We start from the raw sequence: 10,517 nt of genomic DNA, 5'->3' as shown, positions 1-10,517 counted from the left end.
TGAACACAGTATTCCAAGTGGGGTCTTACAATTGCCTTATGCAGAGGGATAATGACTTCTCTGTTCGATAAATTATCAATTGCATATCTTGGACCTTCTTCTCTACCTGTCTGTACTGCTCGGAGAATTCATGTTCGACCGTATTGTAACTCCCTAATCCCATTCTTACTGTAATGTTTTTAATTCAATTTCACCACGTGTATTAAGTTACTTTGGACCTGCTGTTCATCAAGTACAAGATATTGTATTTTTCTCATCATGAAAAGTGGCAGCAATTCATTAAAACATAACTGCCACTTTTGTGACCATCCTTGAAGCCTATTTAAGTCATCCTGAAGGAATGCTGCTTAGTGCTGATCATTAACCACTCTCCTAATCTTCACATCATCTGCAAATTTTGGCATCATGCCCTTTATCCCTTCGTCGATTTCATTTATAAAAATTAGAAACAACAGTGATCTTAGAACCAATTTTTGGGGACCCCGCTTCTAACATTAGATCGATCTGAGGAGTAACCATTATTCACAATCTTTTTGCCCTTCAGCCAGCTTGTCATCCATTTTAGAAACTTACCTGCAATGGCTATCCTAAGTTTAGTTGTTTACTTGAGAGTGTAGGGAATTTTATTTAGTTAAATTTAGACGCCTCTAATTAATTGGAAAAGGGGATCTACGTGATTGTTCATCATTGTGAGATAATGAGAAGATGGGGAAACAGTGAGTTCTCAAAACGTAGCCAGAACTGTTTAAGCGTTTGGCACTGAGGTGTTTGTCCTTCAGATTGTAGCATTTCAATAAAAAAAAATACTTAAGCTACAATTTGATATAATAGTGTAGTCTCAATCAGTTAATTATTTCACAATAAATATAGACGTTTTATTTATACATTTTCGTCTTTTTTCCACTTGTTTTATCTGAATAACCTTTATATTTGTTTCGTACGCATTGTCACGTTGTAATTGTCTATCAAGATGCAAACCTTCAAAGAGCATAACAGATTAATTTAATTGTTATTTAAAAAGTTTCAATGTATTTGGAAGAGATCATCGTTAATGGGATTAATATTTAAGTTTCAATCACGATTTTAAATTATAAAGAAGATTATGCAATATAATTATACTGTATTATATCTCTGTTTTGTATATATTATTTATATATATTTATTATCTTTTGTCTGCAGTGGCGTCGTTGATTTGTCATCAGCTGAATGAAATTGAAGAAATACTATGAATTGCTTTCTTTCTTGTGTAGCCTGCATCAAATACTCACTTTTGCTAAATAATTTACAATTTATTTGGTGCAGCTCAAGGATCGAGTGATTGCAAGTGACTATGTTCTCAGTTGCTCAAAATACTTCCAGTGATATGGAATCAGCAGACGATACCTCCATTATTGAAACTCCTCACATCAGTCAAATCGACTATAGTGAGATAAGTAGTAGAATATGGTATCAGGATATGCTGCAGTATGGGGACTATGTGCATCCCATTTACGAAAATGACGAGCCCGTTCTGGAGGTCGACTGTGGAAACAATAAAGCGTTGTTGTATGTATCGAAACTTTGCCAAGGTTCCAAAGGACCGTGCATTCTGTTTAAAAAAATGTGGCTAACTCCTAATGAATTTCAGTACATTAGTGGCCGCGAGTCTGCCAAAGACTGGAAAAGAAGCATCCGCCATTATGGAAAAAGCATGAAATTATTGATTGCTAAAAGGTTTTTGTCCATTCATCCACCATCTTGTACCTGTAAGGGTTGCAGCGTCTGTTCGCATATGGTGAGTTTTAACATTTTTAATGTTTGATAAAAGTTTGAAACTCATTTGTATACGGGACTTTGTTTATAGCAGTCGGTGGCAGCTTTTTGGCACTAGTTGGCTGCATTCAAGTTTCATCTTCATAATGCTGAACTCAGGACTATCAGATTAAAAAACAGGTGCATAGGCAAATTTATTATATAGACGTAATTAGTATGTTTTATTTTATTTATCGACATCCACAACATAAAAGACACTTTAAAAGGAAGCTAGTAAAATATTACCTGCTGCAAAATACTATTCGCTTTTGACTCTTGATTTTCGGGACCAGACAGAGATCGTTTTGGGTTTCTTAAATGGCGAATATTTTAATCTATTTTTATTTCTATTTAAAAATGAATTCATCTATTTGTGTTTGTTCTTTTACCTGTTTCTCTATCTTTTTTCATTATTGACTTATTAGAATTTTTAGATGAGCAACATACAGTTTATGGTCCAGCGGTGTAGACCACTATTATTATTCTTTTTTTTTTTTTTTTTGTTGCTGTACTCCCTTACAATTCAACCGTTTTGTTGTCGTACTCCTTACAATTTTCTCATTAACATAAATTGTTTCGCACGGTGTAAAGTAACAGAAAATACAAATACACAAAGTACTGTACTCAGCTACGAATATACATCGTTACATTTACAAATATACGTAGATATGAATTATATAAACTGTTTCACACAGTATGAAATGCTCTGCACCAGAAAATACAGAGTACTGTACTCGGCAAACAGAGTTGCAGAGTGTGATATGTGTCCTTTATGGTTAGGATGTAGTAGGTTTTGTAGTGTCTGCACAGCGTCTCTCAGCATCAATTTTTAGAGCCTTGAAGGATCTTGAGAGTGTTGTTGGGCGATATCCGGTAGATACACGTTAGGCTTCTCAGGTCAGTGAGAGGCATTCTGGATTCTAAACAGCGTTTCCAGGAGGTTGGTGGTTGTCCAGCGTCCGTTAATAACAGTATGAAGGTAAGGGGGCTTATGAGGGAAGCAGTGATCCAGTTGGGAAGGATGGCCTTTTCGAAAATCTTTAGTAGCCAACAAAAATGGGTCTAAAATCTTTGTGATCCTTAGGTTGTGATTTTATCGGGGTAGGGGTGACTAAGTATGTGTCCCATCCTGCAGATACAACGCCTGTCCTAACGACATTTTTAAAAGCCTTCACTGGGACTCCATGATATAAACGCTGCAAACTTTGATGATGAACAAGGGGAAGCTTCCGGCCCTAATGTAGATTTATTAAGGAGCTGGTTGATCACATTGACAGGGTCTTGTTTGTTCAATGTGATATTTCACAGCAAGGTCCTATGGGGCATAGAAGTTTCCATCGGCAGCGCTGTCAAGGATCGCGAGGGCAGTTCGAAGGCACAATTAATCAATTCCCTAAACATCACCTCGTCCATGGTAATATTTCCCAAATGGTGACCGCAATTCTCTTAGAGTCCATTAACCGCCGTAAGATCCATTGATGGTATGCTTTCCTTTTTGCCCTCAGGAAGAGGGCACGTTCTCCCTTATATATCAGTAGGGCCTCCTGCAGTTCAATTTTCCGAAAACGTCTTTAGGATCGTTGCCTCTGTTGAAGTGCCTATTTTGTTTCGCCGTTTTCATCAAGATTGCTTTTTGGGGTGATAATAACACACTTCGAGGCACCTTCATTAGCTATCATCTTCAACTGTACTACAGTTAAGTTTAGAGCATCATTGGCTGACATGTTGCAGGCACTGTTCCGATCTAATTTCGCAAGTTGATGGCGAATTAAATGTGGTTTCAGAAATATTAAGGAGTAGGCTCTCTTCTTTATCCCTTGGTAGGTTGGAGGTCACGTCCCCCTACTGCGCTCCAAGCAAAACTAAAGGCGATCGGTTTGTGAACAGATTCAAATTTAAATGTGTAATTCTCATCAGGTTTCAGGTCTTTCTTCTTGTGAAACAGGAAGTCAAGGGCCTGTTTACGTCAAGTCAAACCCAACTGCTCCTCATTTTAGCCAAAGCTCCTCAGTGTTCTCCAAAGTTCGACCTTGACCTCGTCATACTGAGGGTTGGGCATGTTAAAATCACCTGTCAGCAGCGTTGGCAGGAGGGGGGTTTAAGTTAGCCGCAAACCAATTGAGTAATTCATCTCTTGTTTCATCTGAAGAAAATGAAGGAAGGTACACGGTGCACATCTGTAAATATTGTACACCCTGGTATATATTTTTTCCCTACGAAATATACACTATGCTGCCACTTTATTAGGTACACTACCTAGTAGCGTGTTGAGCCTCCTTTAGCCTTCAAAACAGCGTGAATTCGTCTAGGCATGGATTGAACAAGATTCTGAAAATATTGTGCAGGAATGGACTACCATTCTGACATGAGTGTGTCATGCAGTTCCTTGAAATTCGACGGAGGTGTAGGCCTACAGCGAACAGTCCTTTCCAGCTCATCCCAAAGATGTTCAACAGGATTGAGATTCGCGGACTGAGCGGACCACTGCAGCAAAGAAAAGTCATTGTCATGTTCCTGAACCATTCCATATCGATTCGGGTTTTGTGCACCGGCGCATTATCCTGCTGGAAATAACCATCTCACTGAAGATAAACTGTCAACATGAACCGATGCACTTGGTCAGCAACGATGTTTAGGTACGATGTGACATTCAGACGTGAATCTATGGGTATCAATGGACCCAACGTGTGCCAAGAAAACATTCCCCACACCATAACACTGCCCCCACCACTTTGCACAGTAGTCGTCAGAAATGACGGGTCCATGGATTCATCTTGTTTTCGCCAAATTCTGAGGCTTCTCTCTACTCTACATGATGCACCAGGAACTTCGACTTGTTAGACCAAGCAACTGTTTTCCAATCCTCGATAATCCGATGCTGGTGTTGCTGTGCCCACAGGAGGCGTGCTCTCTTGTTCTTCGTTGATAACAAAGGTACGCGATTTAGCCGTTGGCTGTTGTAGCCCATTCGCGACAAAGTTCGACTAGTGGTCCGTTGCGATATTTTGTTCTACGCACCAAGGTTGTATTCTGACGTGATGTGCAACATTGTGGCCCGTCTGTTTGCTTGCACAATTCTGGCCATCCTCCTCTGACCTCTCTCATCAAGAAGTGATTTTCTTCCACAGGAGTGCCGTTGAGAGGATGGTTTCTGTTCGTTGCACCATTCTCGATACACCCTTGAAACTGTGGTGCGTGAAAAGTTCAGGAGAACTGCCGTTTCAGAGATGCTTTGTCCAGCACGTCTTGCACCTACTACCATGCCACGTTCAAAGTCCGTTAGATCACTCATTTTCCCCATTCTTGCCACGATTTTTACGCTTAAGTGATAGTAGAAAGGTTGTTCTACTGCATTTATATCCACAACTGTTGTCATGTGACTTTCAACGTTGTCGGACAATCTATTTGTGTGCACAGCAGGAATGTACCTAATAAAGTGGGAGCACAGTGTATGTCGCCTAAACGCATTTTCGTTATAACACCTGTTTATAATACTAGTGACCACTGGTAAATTAACCTGATGACTTGGTTACCAAAAATATGTTTACTATATTGATATTAAAAATTTATAGATAATCCAATTTCTAATGGCAGCGTATTCTCTCTAAGAACTTTGCATTCCGCCACGGTTATGCGTACAGTCGGTTGAATACCACTGATAAGGGGTCTTAAACAATGGATCTGTAACCATCAGAACGTGTGCTAATTTTGTACCAGGTCTGATAGTTGTTAATATTGATCCATAGCTACTTTAGCTATGCCCTTTTCCATTTGTTCTGAAAGAAATGTTAGGTGTTAATTCGTTCACCTACTGTTGAACGAATTAACACTTAACACACGTATCCTGCCTTACTACAAGAGTATTTAGCTACATGGACACTTGGTTATACGCTTTGTCGAGTGACCAGTGGCCCGAGGCTACCATCCGTGGGGTTATGAATGAAAGAGTCTTTTGGTACGTTTAATTGGACGGAATGCCTGTTGGCAGGTTTAATTTTATATTATAATCTCGATCTGTTGATTGTTTTTAAAAATCTTCTTTCAACATAATTTAAAAAATAAAATGTGACCAATACGATGCTGATTTTATAAAAAGTGTGTGTGTGTAAGTTATTCACCTGATTATGAAGCTCGATTGAAAATTTATGGTAATAGGTATCTTAAAATGGTTTGCTGCTATTATCAAAGCATCTCAGTCTCAAAGCTCAATGCTACACTAATTTGTTAGCAGGTGACGTTTCAGGATTATTGTTGAATCCCATCTTCACACCATAAATGACTTAGGAGGAACAGGAACCTCTTATTTCTTGCATTGTAAGAATCCTGAAGCGTCACCTGCTAACAAATTGGTGTGGAATTGAGACTGTATTATATATGAATTCAATAAAACCTGTTTGTTACGAATTGGTATGGAATTGAGACTGTATTATATATGAATTCAATAAAACCTGTTTGTTACGAATTTTCACGTGGTATAATACCTAAATTATCTAGATATGTTCGTCTGTCTGTCAGAAAGATTGGGGCACCACCACACTGGAGCTTGCGTGTGTGTGCGGCGATTTCTTAAAAAGATTCTTAATCAATGGATCGGCCGGGGTGGTCCGTTCCATGGCCTCCTCGTTTTTCGGATGTCACATCTATGGATTTATTTGTATGGGGGCCACGTAAGGACAAAGTGTATGCAAAAAAAAAAAAAAAAAAAAAAACGTTAACAACTTCGCAGTTTTGAACATGCAGTGACTTCCATTTCTCAAAGGATGCTTCAAAACACTTTGAATGAAATCGGTTACAGTCTTGACAATCTACGTGCTACCAGAGGTGCCCATGTGGAGGTTTACTGAAATGTGGTTGTGGGATAAGAAATTCTTTGAGTTGCTTTATTAAGTGAAGCCAACCGTTTTACAATAAAATTTTAATCGAGATTCATAATCAGGTGAATTATTATTTCCAGAGTTGTTGCTGTGAAGATGATCGGGAAGTTATTTCGAAATTCTGATTTATTGAATTTTATTTATTTGCTCATTCTGTTAATTATCCAGGATATTAAGTTAACGGTTATTGGATGACAGGTAATTTAATAGTTATTAGATGGATTTATTTTTACGTCTATACTTTATCAATAATAACTGTTTGCTTTTTATCCATAAATTACTAAAAGTAATGTTAATTGTTTAGATTCTAAGCGATTTAGATTTCTAATGCTAAGTGATTCAGATTAAACTAATTCCAGCCTGGATAATTTAGGGTATAAGTGTCATGTCTACCACAGATGGAACTGCATAGGGAGCTGCAATTTTCTTGTGCTGCTTATGAAAAGATCGGTACACCGGACAATTAAAGATTTGTTCTATTAAGAGAAACTCTTAAATGTATTACCATTACCTTCCCAAATGTGAGGTTATCGCAGTAAGTTCATCACATTACTTTTAAGTAATTCTTCTTCTAAGAGAGAGGTATGTTGTTCCTTATTAGTAATGAAGCGCAAAATCAGAACTGTGGTTTCAGATTTCGCCGTGATGGGTACCTTGCCCTCTGCCCAAAAGTATCAAAATACTCGTGGAGGGGAGGGGGATGACAGTATGCTCATAATTTACTAGACTGTAAGATGTATAAATTGAAAATACTCTTATACCACGTGATAATCATTTCAAAATGATTTTATTAAGTGCTTCAGTTATAATTGACTACAAGATGACAGCTCACTTATTATAAAATATAGTGTCAGATTACACTAAATTTTATGATAGGTGATGTTTCAAGATCCTTGCCGGATCCTATCATCTAACCAATAAAAGGACAGAGATCAGGCCCACACTCCGTACTATGATTACAATCTTAGTGTAGAGTGATGGACCCTTGTACCATCTGTATCGCTGCTAATAAGAACATTTCTTAGGAGAAATGTTCTTATTAGCAGTGGAAAACTCATTGTGGTCACTTTACACTATGAGAGATTAATTCAATTATAATTAGACATTTTCTTAACTCAGGATTGTCCAACTTTTTCGCAAGGGTGCAAAAACATAAAATGCTGAAGGCGGCTTGCCGCATGGCTTCTAACGAGAAGTGGGCTAGAAGAACAGTTCCTTACCACTAATTATGTATTTTTACATATGATAATACGAAATCCAAAAATTCATCATCAGCCGTTTTAAATCCGCTGCAGGATGAAGACCTCTCCAGTTACTTTTCAGTTCCTTCTGTTTTGTGCAGTGGCCATCCATTTACTACCCACGAACTCGTTAATTCCATCTGTTCATCTCCAACGTTGTCTACCAGGTTTTCTTCTAGCTCCTCTTGGGTACCATTCTGTTATTTTCTTAGTCCATCTGTCATCATGTCTTCGAGCTATGTGTCTTCCCCAAAACATTTTAGTTCTTTAGTTTTGACCAGTCTGATTCCTAATATAATTCGTTCCATTTTTCACTGTGTAGTTCTCAGCTTCGCTTCCATTCTTATGGTGAGTGCCCAAGTTTCACTTCCCTAAGTCGTGGCTGGGAGTGTACATTGGTTCATTATTTTAAGTTTCAGACAAATTTGGATATTGCTCCTCAGTATGTGACTATATTTCCTGAATGCTGTCCATCGAAAATTTATTCTTCTCGTGGCTTCCAGCCATTTATTATTATTACAGCTAATGACTTGTCCCTGATAAGTATATGACTCCACCTTTTCAATTACTGCTTCTTCAATGATTATATCCCTTTCTGTGACACTTGTTCATCATTACTTTTGTTTTAGCCATATTCATTTTTAGTCCAAAATCCTTACTAACTCTGCATAACTGATTTAAGATTTTCCTCTAATTCTTCTAATAATGGAACATGGCTGATGATAACAAGCTTCCTCAAGGGCAGCAGTAAACAACTTCGGAGATATTGTCTCCTTGTCGAACTCCTTTATCAACTTTAAATTTGCTGCTGCTGTCTTTGTCTAGAGTAATAAAGGAGGTAGCGATCTCATATATTTTCTTCAAAATCATAATGTATGGGGTGTCTATGCCTTGTCTTTCCAGTGATCGAAACATTGCTTTATGCTGTATGGAGTCAAATGCCTTTCATAATCCACATATACCAGGCCTAATGGTTTTTTATATCTAATAATTACATAATACTAATTACATTATTATTATTATATGGCTATAATAATATTGTTAAATACTGAGGAATATACATAAAACATCAGGAAGGATACAGAAAACATTAGGAAAATACATAAAGCATCATAATAAAGCAATACAAAAAAAATTAATATTACTGCAAACGGATATTTTCGAACTTCAATGTGAAATTACATGTAATAGGCAAATCTTTAAACTTGAGGGCACACATAACACTTAGGCTTTCTACATGACCGTGGGCCGCAAAATGTGAGAGAACTGCGGGTTTGACACCCCTTTCTTAATCGAACAAGCTTTAGCTTATTCTCTTTACCAATCTTAAAGATTCTCATGAAAAATGAAACTCATATTACAACTACAAATTTACATGTTGTCGGGTGCTGCCATCTTTTGTCCACCATTGGAACCATTAAATAAAAAACAACATTCTTTTTTAACCATCATTTATGCTTATAACTTTTAATTAAATAAAATTTATAAAATAATTGAACTATAAAAATGCAGTGAGCAAATAAAACGCATAAAGCTTTAAAATATAATAAAAGAAAAACTAATGAAATGTGCTGCTGAAGCATTTCGAGTACCAGCCAAACCCTTCATCTGTCTAAAATGTCTACAGAAATTGCAGGTGTAAATTACAGAAATGCGAATGGGGGTTGGAAAACTCCACAAGTCAACAGATGCAAGTGGAAAAGGAATATGAGGGCGTACAGTTGTTTAAAAGAACGAAGGGAGAATGACAGATGAAAAAGAAGAGAAGGTAGATGATGAAATGAGGCTAACAAAAGACTAGGGAACAGGTGCACCATCAGGGAATATAGGAAGAGGTATTGTGGAGGTGAATCCACCCTTTGTTCTTTCCCAGCATTATCAGCTTCAGAACAGGAAGAGTGATATAAAATGCTCTCTCAAGAGTAATACAGTGGTTATCCGTTTTTTACATTGTGGGGAAAAGGGTTCTAATCCCATCCGATTGGAAGGAATTTTTGTGAGAGCTTTTTTTTTTCACATCCTGACGAAATTATTCGGGCAGGAATGCGCATTTTCTTCTGTAAATCGGGTTTTTCAAAAGCAAATCAAACAGATTACATGTAAATTACAGACACAATACACTGATCTCACTGCCTCATAGCATCAGTTGTTTTGCTGCGACCATAAACAAGTTCAAGTCGAATCATTGGGAAAAGTTATCAAACACTAACATTCGTATGTATATTATTTGAGTTTATGTTAGTATTAGTAATTGCAAATGACGCACGAAAGAAAGCAAGCAAGAAAGCAACGACAGCAAAAAAAAAAAAAAAAACACTTGCCACATCACCTGGCAATTCTCATCTAATAATTTGTTTTTGTTCTTCCTTCCTTAAATTGATTCAAATTACTCACTTCCACAATGCCTGACGGAAGATTGTTCCAACTATCCGCTGTCTGAAAGGAAATTTCTGGGTATTTGTCCTGCAACCATCCTTCTTCTATTTAGATTTATGTCCCCTCATGTGTGCTGTCCGAGTAAGAGTAGGGATACCATCACATTTAACTTACTCAATCCATTCGTAGTCTTAAACACCTCAAACAGAAACCCTCGTAGGTGACTAGTTTCTAA

The 10,517-nt window shown here is 37.5% G+C and overlaps 1 protein-coding gene across 1 annotated transcript in view; it reads left to right on the top strand.

The window, feature by feature from the left end:
• The first annotated feature begins 1,330 nt into the window (after positions 1-1,330).
• LOC150079280 (uncharacterized) overlaps positions 1,331-10,517 on the top strand; it is a 177,122-nt gene continuing 167,935 nt past the window's right edge. The window contains exon 1 of the mRNA XM_090383020.1: positions 1,331-1,774. Within this exon, the coding sequence (XP_090239146.1) occupies positions 1,331-1,774 (444 nt within the window). The remainder of the gene's footprint in view (positions 1,775-10,517) is intronic.

The sequence above is a fragment of the Mastigoproctus giganteus genome, chromosome 10 (assembly GCF_048544385.1).
Source record: "Mastigoproctus giganteus isolate SK-2022 chromosome 10, ASM4854438v1, whole genome shotgun sequence".
Lineage (NCBI taxonomy): Eukaryota > Metazoa > Arthropoda > Arachnida > Uropygi > Thelyphonidae > Mastigoproctus > Mastigoproctus giganteus.
The sequence above is the reverse complement of the archived record's forward strand: the minus strand, read 5'-3'. Positions and strand labels throughout refer to the sequence as shown.